Source organism: Callorhinchus milii, unplaced genomic scaffold (genome assembly GCF_018977255.1).
Source record: "Callorhinchus milii isolate IMCB2004 unplaced genomic scaffold, IMCB_Cmil_1.0 Scaffold4, whole genome shotgun sequence".
NCBI lineage: Eukaryota > Metazoa > Chordata > Chondrichthyes > Chimaeriformes > Callorhinchidae > Callorhinchus > Callorhinchus milii.
Genome location: NW_024704745.1, coordinates 42,625,975 through 42,642,852, shown reverse-complemented (window position 1 = coordinate 42,642,852; position 16,878 = coordinate 42,625,975). Strand labels below are relative to the sequence as shown.

At 40.2% G+C, this 16,878-nt stretch overlaps 1 protein-coding gene across 2 annotated transcripts; it reads left to right on the top strand.

Moving 5' to 3' along the window:
- Positions 1-1,014: 1,014 nt before the first annotated feature.
- LOC103186402 (TLR adapter interacting with SLC15A4 on the lysosome) lies at positions 1,015-6,372 on the top strand. Of its 2 annotated transcripts, none has more exons than XM_007905401.2 (2): positions 1,015-1,055; positions 5,302-6,372. In XM_007905401.2, exon 2 carries the CDS (start codon positions 5,304-5,306, stop codon positions 6,204-6,206), a length of 903 nt encoding a protein of 300 aa, XP_007903592.1. In that variant the 5' UTR covers positions 1,015-1,055; positions 5,302-5,303; the 3' UTR covers positions 6,207-6,372. The 2 variants fall into 2 exon arrangements, with proteins under 2 accessions (XP_007903592.1, XP_007903591.1); XM_007905400.2 differs by having other exon boundaries at positions 1,021-1,236.
- Positions 6,373-16,878: the final 10,506 nt, after the last annotated feature.

Below are 16,878 nucleotides of genomic sequence, written 5' to 3'. Positions count from 1 at the left end.
AATGTAAGGATTATTATTATGATAAAATCAAAGTTTTAATTTCTAAGGTTAATGCCCAAAGGAAAACTAATCTTTCTTGGACAATATGAAGGGATTAAGTGTTTCTGTTCTCGGAGTACAGGATGATAAATACAAGGTTTCATACCAGATTCTAAAATTATGGAATGTGTTGTTGAATCTGTTATGGAACATTCACTTTTCCATTTATTCCTGGAGTGTGAACTCTTCCCCTTCTCTCACTAACTTTGGGTCCAAAACTAACAATTTCCACAGGCATATTCTACATGTTTCTGGCCTCATAGCTACAATATACATGATATTAATTAAGTTAAGACAATATCTCTTGAAGCTGTATTTAATGAAGTATTTAGAATATTGTAATAATTGATAACAAATTAGCTGCAATTTATCAATCATACAGAGGCAATATTTGTGGTATTAGCATCAACCCTGCTGGTTAAAGACTTACCTTTATGTACCAGTGATTTTTCATTTGGTCAGCCAAATGGTCAGACATTTACATGTGTCACCACAATACATAAGAGCATCCAAACTAGATTGAGGGTCCCATATATGTACACCACCTACATATGGAAATTTCCCTGTGTCTGGAATGGAATTGGTATTTTCTCCCTGGAGGGTGCACCCTGCTTTAACCTAATGCTGCAGAGTATTAAGCATGGGTTGGCAAGAGCCAAGGGTTGGGGACCCCAGCTGGTCTGTTGAGTTTGCATTACTCACCAGTGACAAGTAACAGCCTGACCAGGAAAAGATTCTTTGGAAGAAGATAAATTATATCGAAGGCATTTTTATCATGCTGTAATATTTGTAAAGGTTTGAAATTTTGTCTATATAAATATATGAATATCTTTACCACATCTTTAAAATAAGGAAGGAAATGTATCATGTTCTTCTGAGCTATTTCAGAGGAGACGTACACAGAGGACTGAAACTTGCCAGATGTGAGATCACAGATGACTTCCTCTTTAATTTCTACATATAGAGAAAGCATTCACTGGCCGTTCAGCTTCTTCAATCAAGCACTTGTATCTAAGGTACAACAACATTTAAACAAGTAAAATACCTTGTTTCCACCAAGTGTTTAAAGTTTAGTCGATTTTTCTCTTGCAAACTTTTGAATTGATAGAATTAATTTGGAGACAAATTTTCGAGGAAACATTCATGAACAACTAAAGATTTTAGAGATAATTTCAAGATTAAGTGCATTATTTTAAGGTAAGCATGCATGTGATCTGAATGATCAATTGAACGTTTGATAGACTGATGGTCCAAGTAAATTACTGTCAAAACGCATTCTAATAATAGTACTTGCTAATGTCTCTGCAAAGCAAGCAAAATGACTTGTCTGTTGATACTCCCATACGATTTCTCTGCACTTTCCTGTGTTCTCGGTCATTACTAACATAAAAGTCATGAGTCGTCCTTGTAAAGTTGTTATCAGTTGCACTATTACACCATAATAATGTTTTGAATTTTACATGTGAAATATTTTAGATAATAAGGATTTTAATAATAATAATTATATAAACCTTGCATTTGATGTAGTATCTTTCACCTTAGAAGGACATCTTGAAACACTACACAGGATTTTACTGTAATTACTATGCATTTTGTAGAAAAACTCAGCAACTAATTTGCTCACAGCACGGTCCTACACACACAGAGATGAATGACCAATACTATCTGGGGAATTGTTGGCCAGGATACTGCGAAACTCTCCCTTCTCTTTACAAATATTGCCATGGGACCTCGGTTTAGCATCTCATCTGAAGGACAGAACCTTCAACACACGTATTCTCTGTATTATATGAATCTGACAAGCCTGGGAGGAAAAATATGTTATTATATTCACTGTGGTCTCCAGCCACTTCACTAATCTAGTTTGGAAGCAGAATTTTCAGCGTAAAATGAATTATATTCAATTGACAGTTTAAATTAGATACTAAATAAGCAGAAGTTGAAAATTTCCCATATACGTTTGCTCAGTGCCTTTTTCTTGAATGTGCCATGAAGTTGTAAATCAGACCCCATCATTCAAATCTCCCAACATCCCTCCACTTGCCTTTTCCGACCGTGCCTTCAGTCTCTTTCTCTACTTCCCACATGCCTAGGTTTTCACTCTTGTTGCCTTTGTATAGCATGAAAGGTGCTCTATAACTGCAAGTTAGTGTTTGTTTTTCTTACAGTCCTTTACTGATCGTATGTGATTAATGGTCAATGGCCTGTTTCTGTGCTGTACATTCTATCTAATATAATCCTATATAATTCTAACTATTCCCATTTCTTACATTTTCGAGGAACTAAAACTAATTCTAGTGTCTCATTTTTAAGCTGTATAACTCTTTGATCTCAGGACTCTCTCTCTCTCGCTCATTATGCTATATTGGTTAGCACCTAATGTTAGAATTTACACTTTTTGTATAATGTTAAAATCATAATAGATGTTGTGAATGGGTTAACTTTTAAGTTAAGTGTGGGGGACAACTGGACTGACAGTCATGGGATAGGACACATCTGTTTTTCTCTGTTTTTGAAAGAATAACGGACAGGGGCAGGGGGTCACCTCTTATCAGTAAATGACAACAAGCCACAGAGGTAACGGTCCAAGGTACCAGTCGACACAGGATCTCAACTTAGCAATAAGTCGCTAGATTCTGACAGGACCTGCCAAGCGACAGAAGGCAACCCTCAAGAATAACAACTAATGAGCAAGTTGCTTAAACTAGAGGACCTTGGTACCATCCCGGGATACCAATAAGAAATAACCAGTCACTTAAAAGGAATGTACTAATGATCCCACACCACAAAATAATGAGCACCAGATACAGCCCTAAACTGATCAATCCTCTATCTTAGACAATTAGATCAAATAACAGGTGTCTTAAGGACAATGTGTATGTGCGCTGAGGCACGTACACCCCATGAGGTGTTCACGTGAATCCAGCAGGTGATCTAATGTCCGCACCATGATTGGATGAACATCGGTATAAGAGTTCCATTAACTTTGTGAACGGGGCCATCCCGGGTCACGGAGACAAGGATACGGTAGATGGGGCCATCCCGGGCTGCGGAGACAAGGGTACAGGAGATGGAAGACTGAGAGCTAGAAACACTAAGACTGAGGATATTAGATGGAAGATTGAAAGCTGTAAGCAAGAAGACTGAAAGCATGAAGAATCAAGATTGTGTGCTGTAAAGAGTGTTGAACTCGAGATATCTACGGTGGTATTGTTCTGTTATAAGATCAGTTTATTGTACCGGCCTTTGGTCTGACCCATCGGGATATTGGGGAATAACGAACGAATAATAATGAAACAGTCTGATATCTGGTTAAAGGAATTAGCGTTATTTCCTTACAGATTTGGCTGATTTTATTTTCTAACAATTTGGAATTCGGCAGGATACTCTGAATTAATATACTCGGCAGTTGATGTGTTTAGGAGTCCGGTACGACCGTAACTAGTAAATAGTTGGGACGGTGGCCGTGGTACTTGCAGAAATTAGGAGTCTGGTACGACCGTAACTAGTAGATAGTTGGGACAGTGGCCGTGGTACTCGCAGAAATTATGTGTCCAGTACGATCGTAACTAGTAGATAGTTGGGACGATGGCCGTGCCTGCGGGCAATTAACCGAGTGTATTAACGCATTGGGATTCTGAGTTTTAAAGAACCAATATAATCCATTCGAGCGAGTTTCTCTTATTTAGATTTTCTAACACTAAGAAACTTGAATCAGGCAGTCACAATTCAGAGGGTCTTTCCAAACTTATCTTGTATTGATATACTACACAGTTCATTGTTAGCAGACAAAATAATTCCTTCTGATTAAATAATAATAAACACCTTTCTCACACTCCCTCACAAAATGGTGTAAACAGCTCACAGTTCCAGTTTTTGCAATAGCTCACAGTTGGTAAAAATGTGAGCCAAACAGACCAGAAATAATAATAATCCTTACATTTAATATAGCATCTCTCAAGTCAGGAGGACATCTCAAAGCACTTTATGCTTTACACTGTAAAGTGCAGTGACTGTATTTGTGATCCAAATGTTATCATTAAAAATGTTGAAATCAGTAGTGGATTTTACACTTTTTAAGAAATACAAGTTTTACTTTTTCCTTCTATTTCTCTTAGATTGCATCCATTTTAATATTCACAATCTCCTGCTCAATGATATCATCTGCAGGCATTGTGTTAACTTCCACATGTATGCAGATGATACCCAACTCTATCTCTCTGCCTCCATCCTCGGCTCCAGGATCACTACTGTCCTGACAGAGTGTCTGTCAAACATCAAGTTCTGGACGAGAACCAATTTTCTCCAGTTGAATATCGTCAAGAGCAAGGCCCTCCTGCTCGGCTCCCATCAGCGCTTCCACACCTCAGGCACTGACAGCATCACTGACGGCAAATTTCCTTACTCCACACGCCTAATAATAATCCCTCCAAAACCAAAAACAATAATAAATTGGTCATTTTCAATCTACGACTGTTTGTGGGACATTGCTCTGCGCAATTAGCTGCCGCGTTCGCCCACAAATATACAGTCAATTCACTTTACAGTGTGTTCTGTGAAGCGCTTTGGGACGTCCTCCCGACGTGAAAAGCGCTATATCAAATGCAAGGATTATTATTATTATTATTATAAGAAATCTATCTATCTCAGTCTTGAATATGTTCAAGGACTGAGCGTCAACAGCCCTTTGGGGTAGCGAGTTCCATACATTCACCACCCTTTGAGTGAAGAAGTTCTTCCTCAACTCTCCCTCTCCCTTACCTCCTTCAAAGTTCAGCTCAAGACCTTCCAGTCATCTTCCCATCTTCACCCTCCTTGCCCTCCTCCCCTCTTAACTCCAGCCCCCAGCTCGGGTGCAAACCTTTCACTGTCCAGCGCTTTGGAACTTTCTCCTGGTATGAAAGATATATAAATATATGCAATTTTTTGTTGTAATTGTATTTTCAAATTAAAAATGACAGACCTCCACAGCCTACCTGCTGGAAAGATTTTGGAGTGTCGAGGTTTATCTTGTAAGTTCTCAGGTAGTGAAGAGAGCTTTTGTTTGGCTACTTAGATGTTTGTCTCCCTGCTTATTTTTCTCTGGCTCATACTCAGTTCCTATTATAAGACTCACAGCTTCCACTGACAGGAAAACGTTATTAATATCAGGATATGAATCGCTAGGGGAAATTCTTGATTCTTAACACATTTTTTTCCAATTTGCAAGTGTTGATTTACATACGATTTGCATGTTTATTTTTCTTTGTTTACTTTTCACAGCAATGTTAAGTGAAGGTTTCCTCTTGGCAATCCCTTACTGGAATGAATCAATTAGTAACAGCAGAAGTGAAGAAGGGGAACAGAAGCGCTCAAACCCACCAGAAAATAACATGATGCATGAAATGTCTTTGATTTCTAATTTAACACCCGTTCCACAATCTGACATGCAAAATGGAGCCTTCTCACTGCTTAAAAAGTGCAAATCCTTCGGAAGATCCTTCATACTGGGTTTACAGGAAAGAAAAGATAATCCTTCACCACAGGTCTTGAAGACAACACCAGTTGAAAGACAAACATCACATGTTGTAGACATTCCAGGAAGCTCTAGTGCCACCAGAGAAACCTATTTAGTTCCTCCTTGTTGTAAAAGTATTTGCGACAATTACAATGACCTGCAGATTGCAGGCGATCAAGTGATGCCAATCAGTTTAGAAACGTCTGGTTTGACTTCCAAAAGCAGTAACGAATTTTACGTGGCCCCTTTCCTGTATTCTTCAGAAATCCCACTGCCAACCGAGTCTCCTAAATCGTCCGTTGAATTCCCGCACAAGCCAGCCAATAGTGACACTTGCTGTTGGCGAGCTGGCAGCGGTAAAGATAAAAGCATCATTCAGCATTCACTGCCACTTACTAACTCTGTGCTCAATGACTACCTGGAACAGAAAGTCATGGAGCTGTACAAGCAGTACATGATGGACAGCATGTTGAACAGTGCATCACCAACAAAAATTATGGCATCAGAACTTATAATGAGCAATGTTGACCAAATCAGCATGCAGATATCTCGAGAGCAGAATATGGAAACTACAAAGGCTAAAGATATTGTCATCAGCTATCTGTTGCGACTTGCCAGCGAGATTCAATCGAGTGAAATCAGCACCCCAAATTTACAGATCTCTTCATGAATTATATCCTTTAAATTGTTCAACCAGGTTGTAAATCAGAGCTACCAAGAGGATACACAGTTAGATTTCCGACTTTAGCATTTCCAGTTTGGACAGAGCACCTGAGCAGAGCAGGGACTAGGATTGTGTCCTCAATTTCATTTGTTTTCGTAGGCTGTCTTGTCGCCCACACAGCACACACTCAACATTGTGCAGTCTAGCCTGACATGACGGCTGCTGACCCACATGGAGTCACTGTTTTACAGTTGTTCTTTGTTAAAAAGAAAGATTCCGGATTCCGGATTAAAAACGGATTGCGGAGATTTCTACATCCTGCTCGGTTGTGCAGGCTCAGAGTAGGTGGAATTTCAGGCTCCAGTGTATTGTTGGAGATCCGCCCTGTCCCTCCCACCCCACCCATCCCACACACATAACCTCCCCCTCCACAACCCCACCCACACACATAGCCTCCCCCCACACACACACACAGCTTCCCTCACCACACACACACACCCTACCCACACATACACACACACTCCTCCCACCCGTCCCCACACACTTGGATTTATATAGCGTCCTCCATGCCAGTCGGTGTCTCAGAGCGCTTCACAGTGACGGATCCCGGGGCCAAGCCAGGGGGAGGGGAGGAAGGTGACCAAAGGCACGGTTGAAAAGAAAGGTCTTCAGCCGAGACCTGAAAATAGGAAGAGAGGGGATGAGGTGAAGGGAGTGAGGAAGGGAGTTCCAGTGCCTCGGGGGTTAGTGGCTGAAGGCACGGCTGTCGATGGTGGAGCAGAGGATTCGGGGGACAAGGAAGAGGCCAAACTCGGTGGAGCGAAGGCAACGGGCACTGTTGTGAGGAGAGAGGAGGTCAGAGAGGTAGGGGGGTGCAGAGGTGTGGAGGGATTTGAAGACAAGAGTGAGGATCTTGAAATCGATCCTCTCTGGGACAGGCAGCCAATGCATTTTGGCAAGGACTGCGGTGATTGGGGAGCAGAGTTTGGTACGGGTAAAAATGCGGGCGGCAGAAACACAAAGAGCACACAAACATACACACAAACAGCCTCCCCAACCACACACACACAAAATTTCTGAATATTGCAAGTTGTGTTTTCCAATTGGCACCTTTCAAACTGAATTGAGAAGCTCTTGTTTTGAAGCAGTCCAACTGACATCATTTCGTGGAGGTGGATGCTGTGGCATGCATCAATCAACAGACCGGAAATACCAATAGTGTGTTAGTGTAATGGCTTATAATTTTATGTGCTAAAATGCAATTTTCTGTAAGATATCAACTTAGTTTCACTTGCAATGTCTCCAAAGAAGTAGTGACCAATTTCTAGACTTTTAGAAAAAGCTAATTTTGTTTTGACAGTTAAAATGTCATACATCATAATTGCTTAAGAATTGTTGTGAACGCATATATGGTTGTATAAATAATGTTGCCAAATTAATACCAAGAATGAAAGAAACTGCTTTTGTTGAGTTTGGGTTTTACCACTCATTGCTTTAAAAATATTTCATGTTTTAAAAATTATATTATAATTATCATTAAAGATCACGTATTTCAATGTTATCATATTGTTTTTTTTCTAAACAAAATAAAGTAGCATTGGAGAATAACAGGTAAGAACTTTGCCCCGTCAAACATGAGCAACAATTAGACAACCTAATGGAGGTTGGCTAACCACTACACTACGGATGGAATCCTGTGGCATAGTGGTTAGAGCACTCGCCTCACAAGTGAGAGGACCCCGGTTCGATTCCCGGCAGGGCAAAATCTTAGGCAAGTTTCCTTATTCCACATGCCTCTGCTTGCCTAGCATAGGTGGAACCCGGTCGCTAGTCGATTGGTGGATCGCTTCTTCGGGTAATAATCCTCCACAGAAAAAAAGTGTGTGGTCATTCAATCCATGATTGTTTGTGCGACACTGCTGTGTGTAATTGGCTGTCAATTTTCTCCCACAAAAATACATAGTCAATCGTCAATCCACTTTACAGTATATCCTGTGAAACTCTTTGTGACATCTCAACGATGTGATAAGGCACTATATCAAATGTGAAGATTATTATTATTATAACCGAGGGCACTTCAATTTGAAAAGAGATATCTTGGAAGGGAACTTATAGAGATATGTATAGTTTTAAATAAGACTGAGAAGATAACGAACATTACTTTCAAATGAACCAACCAGTAGATAAAGAGGACCCAGATTTAGGGGTACAGATTGCAATACCATGAGGGTAATTAACAACTAGAACAGGTTACAGGAAACTCCCAAATGCTCTTAATGATAATCATAATAATAATAATAATAATCCTTGCATTTGATATGGTGCTTTTCACATTTTCTAGATGTCTCAAAGCGCTTCACAGAATATACTGTAAAGTGAATTGACTGTATATTTGTGGGTGAAACGGGGCAGCCAATTGCGCACAGCAGTATCCCACAAATAGTCATGGATTGAAGTGACCAACTTATTATTGCTTTTTTTTCTTGAGGGATTATTATCAGGTGTGTGGAGAAAGGAAACTTGGCCAAGGTTTCGCCCTGCCGGGAATCGAGCCCGGGTCTCTCGCTTGCAAGGCATGTGCGCTAACCACTGAGCTACAGAACTTCATGATAGCACAATTACAGTTATAGTTTAAGCATAATATAGTACAGGGCAATAAACTTTGCAGTGTAGTAGAAAAGCAGTAAGCAGGATCCTTTAGGTTTACACATCCTTTGACTAGAATAACTGTCTCACTTCGGTTCCACTGGTAGCAGTCTTGTTTCAAGATCAAAAATTTGTAGGATCAAGCTCACCTTCAGATATGGGGAGGACAGAGTGATGAACATTAAAGAAAACGAGGAGTGGTCTTTGTGCAGTAACCAATTGTGTTAGTATGAGAAGATTATGATAGGGAAGGCATACAGCTGAAGATCAGTGTTCTCAGAAGGAGCAGATGACAGCTGAGTAAAGCTGAGTATGTGCAGAGCCGAAGCTAGGATTGCAGGATTTTGTATCAAAACAACAACAACAACAACAACAAGATTCCATTTATAAAGCGCCTTTCACGTCAGGAGGACGTCCCAAGGCGCTGCACAGTTGGGTCATGACCCGAGCAGGGGGGAAATGGTCAGGGGGAGGGGAGGGAGCGAGGAGGGGGGAAATGGTCAGGGTGAGGGGAGGGATGGGAGGGAGCGAGAAGGGGGAAGAGAGTCGAGAGGGGAGCTGAAGGCTCGGTCAAAGAGAAAGGTTTTGAGACCGGCCTTGAAGGAGGAAAGGGAGGAAGCAAGGCGAAGGCACTGGGGGATGGAGTTCCAGAGCCTCGGGGCTGAGAGGCTGAAGGCCCGACCACTGATGGTAGGGCGGTTGGGGCGGGGGACGTGGAGCAGACCGGAGCCAGAGGAACGGAGGGTACGGGCAGGTAGGTAGGGGGATAGTAGGTTGGAGAGGTAGGAGGGAGCGAGGCCGTGAATGGCCTTGTAGGTGAGGATGAGGATCTTAAAATCAATCCTCTGGGGGATGGGGAGCCAGTGGAGGCGAGCGAGGGTGGGAGTGATGTGGTTGCGAAACCTGGTGCGGGACAGTACACGAGCTGCAGAGTTCTGAATGACCTGCAGCTTGTGGAGGGAGGTGGCGGGAAGGCCGGCGAGGAGAGAGTTCACGTAGTCCAGCCTTGAGGTGACAAAGGCGTGAACCAGGGTTTCAGCAGCGTGAGGGGTGAGGTAATGGCGTAGTCTGGCGATGTTCCGGAGGTGATGGAAGGCGGTGCCAGTTGTGGTGCGGATGCGGTGGTGCATTCAAAAGACTTGAATGTAAAAATATCAGACAGACAACAGTTGTGCAAACTGGCGGTGGGAACAGAGCATATTGAGGTCTGTTGTATTTAATAAGAACAACTTGCATTTATATGATAATAATAATCCTTGAATTTGATATCACGCCTTGTCACATCGAGACGTCTCAAAGTGCTTCACAGAATATACTGTGAGGTGAATTGACTGTATATTTTGTGGGCGAGACTTGGCACAGCAGTGTCCCACACACGGTCATGAATTGAGTGATTATTTTTTAAAAAAGGAATCAACTAACCACCAGTTCCTACTTACTGCTAGGTGAACAGAGGAAGGAGTAAGGAAACTTGCCCAACATTTTGCCCTGCCAGAAATCAAACACATGTCTCTCGCTTGTGAGGCGAGTGCTCTTAACCACTGAGCTATAGCACTCCTCACACAGGGTAATGTGCCAAAGTGTTTAACACCAGCTTAATTATGATTGACTGAGTAAACATTGCAGTTAGACAAATATAGACGATTTGCAGAGCCATACTGGTTTCCAGACACAATTGGTATCACTTCAGAAAAAGAAGAAAGGAGAAGTCAAGAATATTTAAAGCCTAAAAAATTTTGCAGAGCAGAATTAACCAATTTAGTATTAAAAACTTTGATTGCCACACTTACCTGAGGTGAATGTTTAAATCCTTAGAGTAAAAAGCATATGTCATTTTGCACACACGATTATATCCTTGTTCCATTTACAGAACACAGGCATATTTAACTCAGCCTTTTTAATCTAAGAACCTTATTTGAATTTGACTTTATGATGTCTGTTACTTTTACATCTTTGTTGCTTTTTGCTAAAAGATCAGCACAGCCTTGGCAGTATTCTTGGGAACAACAGCATTTTTCTCATTCGACTGGTGGAAAAGAGGGTCTTTCTTAATCTAATGTATAGTTTCTATGGTTGTTGCCCTTATACCTGTGTTGGTGTCTGGCTTGAGTTGGATCACTATCACTGATATATTTATTTTCCGCTGGTCATCTAAATGGTGTTGGATCTATACTGACTTGTCCACTTCCTTTGCTCAGTGCACTCTAGTCAGCTCTACGACCTTCATCTGATCTGCCCCACCATTGGCAATCGGACCTTCAGAATTCTGCCCCCACCCTTTGGAACTCCATCCCATAGTCCCTTCACCTCATTCCATCTCTTGCCTCCTTCAAGGCCCATCCCAAGACCCTAATCTTCGACCTCGCCTTCGGTCATCCTTCTACCCCCACCCTCCCTGCCCTCCACCTCTCCTGATCCCAACCCCTTGCTTGGGTGCAAAACCTTGACTGTCCAGCACCTTGGGACATCTTCCCGACATAAAAGGAGCCATACAAATTTAATTGTTGTTGTTGTTGGGTATCTTCTCAGAAAGGATTCCAGACTGCCACGTATTTCTCCAATTCAAGGTTTACGCCACACATTTGTTTTGACTAGGATATGTTCTGTAGGTGGTTCAGCCACATATTGGGGGGGTTGGGGAATGAACTCTGTGATGGGGGTGGAGAATGTTCCTCCTTGATGGTGACCTAATGGGTAGCACTGAAAGACTTGAGCTTGAGTCTCCAGGGATAGCAAGGCCAATGGGGTTTGTGGGCTCCTGGGCTGAAAAGGCATGACTATAAAACATTCCATAGTATTCTTCCACCTTCAGTCTTGCCAGTATTATGCGAAGGTAGAACATGTGGAGCTTTCGATGGAGGGGAGTGTGGTGTATAATAATAATAAGAAGAAGAAGAAGAAGAAGAAGAATCCTTGCATTTGATATTGCACTTTTCATGTCTTCTAGATGCCTCAAAGCGCTTCACACAATATACTGTAAAGTGAATTGACTGTATATTTGTGGGTGAAACTCGGCAGCCAATTGTGCACAGCAGTGTCCCACAAACAGCCGTGGATTGAGGTGGCCAATTTTATTGATTTTTTTTTCTTGAGGCATTATTATCAGGCATGTGGAGTAAGGAAACTTGCCCAAGGTTTCACCTTGCTGGGAATCGAACCCAGTTCTCTCACTTGCAAGGCAAGTGCTGTAACCACTGAACTACAGGATAACCTTGAGTTAACTCTTATGGTGCTGAGTTGCAATTAATTACATAGAATTACATAAGAATATACAGCACGTAAACAGGCCATTTGACCAAACTGGTCTATGCCTGCATTTATGCTCCACATGAGCCTCCTCCTGCCCTTCCTCAACTAAGCCTATCAGCATAACTTTCTATTCCATTCTCCTTCATACTTATCTAGCTTCCCCTTAAATACATTTATGTTATTCGTCTCAACCAGTCCTTGTGGTTAGCAAGTTCCACATTCCCACCACTCTCTGGGCAAAAACATTTCTTTTGACTTCCCTATTTGATTTATTTGTGACTATTTTATATTTATGGCTCCTGGTTTTGATTTCCCCCACAAGTGGAAACATATTTGTGTCTCTGTATGACTAGATCCCTTTGCTCCTCTACCCCATTTAGATTCTTATTTTGCTATCCATTCTATTACTTTTCCCCTGACTCCACATGCTCTGACCTTATTCATTAGTCATTATTCATTATTCATTAGTCTATTATGCTGTACCTTATCGAACGCCTTTTGGAAATCCGAATATATTACATCTGCTGCATTACCCTTGTCTACTCTTTCTGTTACCTCTTCAAAGAATTCAATGAAGTTGGTTAAGCATGACCTTTTTAGAAATCCGTGCTGACTATCCTTTATTATATTTTTGGTTTCTAGATGCTTTTCTATTGCCTCTTTGAGTAAGGATTCCATTATCTTTCCTACCACCAATGCTAAGCTGACAGGTCTATAGTTCCCTGGGCTTGTTCTATCTCCCTTTTTAAATATAGGTATAACATTAGCTATCCTCCAATTCTCTGGCACTACTCCCTTTTCTAATGAATTATTATATATATGTAATAGTGCCTCTCCTATCTCTTCCCTAGATTCTTTTAATATACACGGATGCAATCCATCTGGACCAGGGTTTTTATCATCCCTGAGTTTGGTTAGTTTATTGATTATCTCCCACCTTTTTATCTTAAATGGATTTATATCATTTTTGATCACTTCTTCTACTGCCATGCCCACCGGATCAATCTCCATAGTAAATACTGAGGCAAAGTAATTATTCAATATTTTTGCCATTTCGCTGTCGCTGCCGGTGAGCTTACCTTGTCCATCCCTTAGTGGTCATATTTCTATGAATTATTATTGAAGTTGAAGTTGCTAAGTTGATTTGTTGAAGGCCAGTCTGAATTAATCCATAAGAACAATTTAGTGTCTGCTTTCTGTCTGAGGCATCCATTGTCATTTGGGTCAGAATGAGTAACACTTCCTCAATTTGAGTTTTTAGCAAGTAATAGAATTGATAATACTCAATGCTGTTCTCAGAAACTTTCAAGGGTCTGTATTTATATGTCCATATTTATTTTCTGCTCTATTTTGTCAACCACAAAACAGAAGCTCTGAAGATTAGGAAATTTTAAAAATCTTGCTGTAAAATTAGCAGGAAACATCTGCCAATCATCGTCAACGGTAGCTCCTCTATAACAATGAGCTCTGTGCCACAGAGAGAGTAGAAAAGGAAGTCAAGGACATTTTGATTTTGCTGATCAGCGCTGAATATTCTAGCTATATTTTCTCAATTTAACACAGATTATTGAAAGTTAAAGACATTAAATTTGAAGTAATTTAAGAAACAATGAGCATTTTGATCTTTGCAACTGATATAGTGCCTTCCCAAAACTTAACTGCCAAGTATATTGATTGTATATTTCGTAACCGAACCTCTGTCTCGTGACAGTTTTACCACAACTGGTAATACCTTCTTTGAGTTCCTCTGCACTCCAGTGCCAGACAGGGTATTAGAATTTTACATTGCCAAACTTAATACCTTATCACTGAAAATTTCATGACATTCCTTAACTTTATTCCAATGGTCATTAGGGAACAGAACACATTTAAAAATATTGCACATTTTCCCCCAATGTTCTTTAATGAAGGTATGGAATGCATTTATGAATATCACAGTTTTGACCCCATAAAGTGTCAACATTCATGGTCTCTACTCATTCATGTACATCCCAATCAAGTTTGCTTTTCAGTTAAACAACACCGAGCATGAAATTGCTGTCAACTTCTGGTTTAAAAGCTGAAGTATGAAGCAAGCAAAGGGCTAATGCGGATGCAAGGTACTTAGTGAAAGCATTTGTGCTTCTTAAAAATACTTTCAGCCACAGTTTCTGCAGTGAAAAACAATTGGCTAACATTCACAATACTTCCTTCCATGTTGTAAATTGTAAAGAGCGGCCAACTTTAACACTGAATACTGTAATTCTGTTACTAATAAATAATCTACTGCTGGGACCTGGCGTACATTCAGCTACACTAAAGATAACAGCCTTGAACAGACAGTTCCGCAATACTTGCCATTCAGACTTTTGCAGGTCACTTGGGTTTCACAAACAGTCTTTAAATCAACATCTAGGCTTGAAGAAAAGCCATCAGTGGGTAAATGTTAGACCTGCCCTCGTCCAAATTTCAGCATTAGCTTTATCTAAAACTGCTAAACAAAGTTGATTTCCAGCACAAAATTATCCTTGACCTTCGAGTAATATGACATGATTTCCATGTTTTTCAGGAGATCTGCTGGCTAACAATAGTTTCTCATTGTATGCTTTGGGGAGTAACTTAAGCATATTTTGAAATGCTTCACGAATTCATTCTCTTTTGAAATGAATTGTGCCCAGGAAAGTAAAAAATATATACTTCTCCCTTGTTAAACAAAGCTCAGTGGGTATACAGAGAAAAAGCATGTCATTATTCTACAACTGAAAAGATCAGACACATAAGGTCCTAAATTACTTAGTGAACTGCCCCACCATCAGCCCTTACCTTCGACCTCACCCTTCTCAAATCCAAACCCCACCTCGGATGCAAGCCCTTGACTGCCCAGCTCCTTGGGACATGAAAATGCTGTATAAATAAAATTTGTTGCTGTGGTTGTTGTTGAATATTGTTCAACATTACTTATATCAATTCAGATGTCTGATGTATGTAAGTGGGAAAGCAAGGTTTTTAACAAACTCTTATTAATATCAAGTACCACATGGGCAAAATATATCTTGATTTTTCTAGCAGAGGGTAAGACACCACAAGTAGATACTGGATGCAATAGCCACTCAGACTGTGAGTGAGTTAATCTATATTTACATTGTGAAAAGTCTTTAACATAAGTTTGATACACTGGCTACTGAAGATGTACAGTAGTGGAGTCTCATTAGTATTGTGTGATGCACTTTCGAGCTATCCTCCCAAAGTGAAAGATGCTATATAAATGTAAATCGTTGTTTTACAGAAATTTCATAAATTTCCTTGAAGAATTAGATGCAGAATATTGTAATTTACCTCTTTATTCAGAAGTGCGTTGGCTGAGTGTATCCAACTGCCTTGTGCAGTTTTTTGCACTTAGGAAGGAGGTACTTTCATTTCTCAAGGAACATGTAAAGAGCAATGCCAGTTTGAAGAGGAATTAGAAGATCCAACTACAAGGTAGAAATCGCCCCAAAAGTACACACTCAATTCGCTTTACAGTATGTTTTGTGAAGCGCATTGAGACGTCTTGAATACATGATAAGCCACTATATCAAATGCAAGGATTATTATTATCATTATTATTACATTTATATCAGTTTTGTACTGTGAACTCACTAAGAACTGGCTTATTAGACAATGGTCTGTGAAAGAATGAAGGTCTGCTATCTTTTTTCCATAATTGGGAATTGCTCTCTTACAATCACAGTCCCTTTTACTTGCTTGGGGATAGTGAGGAGTGACAGGTACAGCACAGATGACTGATTCATTGCAGGTTTGGTGACAGACAAGTTAGCCTTCTCTAACTTTGTGTTGCAAATGTCCCTTGTGACTCCCTGGAAAAGTTCAAATGCAAGGTTGATAGAAGGCAGCAGGTTGCTAGATTGTTGAAAGAATCAAAAGGAGTATGGAGACAGCACAAACTGAATTATAAAAGTATGTTTGTGAGTCATCATATTAATGGAAGCACATTAAACAAACAAGCATTTTTGAGCACAAATCATTCTGATGATTATACATGATTCTTCAATATAAGTTTATTTTAATTGCAGAAATAAAGATCGCATGAGTTTAGATCAATAAAAATATCAATGTGAAGCAGGCAAAGTAAAGCAATGCTATTCAGGTACAATTGTGTTTAAATACCTACATTTTCTATCTAAAGGGATTCCATACAATTGTAGAGTATATATGGTTACCAATTTTAGAATAAGGCTACAGATCCTTTCAATCAAATTCAAGGTTTTAACCAAGCACGCTGCTTGACACTGATTTAGAACCTCATAGACCGGGAAAATCTTGAAGTTAGGATAAAGAAGACATTTTTCTGACTTAAGCAAGATATTGATGAATATTCAAACCAGTTAGTCCATTTAAGTATGTTTATTTCACCATAGTTTCTGATAATTTTATGATCATTTTCCAAGTACAGTTTCTGCTCATGTAAGTCATAGCTTGACATGATTGGTGCAAACTTAGCTTCAAAACCTCCTGCAATTCATGCATAGCTGATGATAAAGCTCATCATTTTACTACATGTTGTACTGTTGTGATAATAGACTAATAATAGTTAACTTCACCGAATTTTGATGAAATAATGAAGCTGCGAAAATATAAGGAAAAAGATACATGTGTTGCTGGGAACCTGAGATCACAGGAGCATAAGATGACTGGAATGGTATCGATAAAGAAGGCCCTTTGTCCATTGGATCTCATCCTTCCAGAATACCAATCCCATCTTTATCCAATACAGCAACAAGCTGCTTCTTAAATGAGCCAAAGG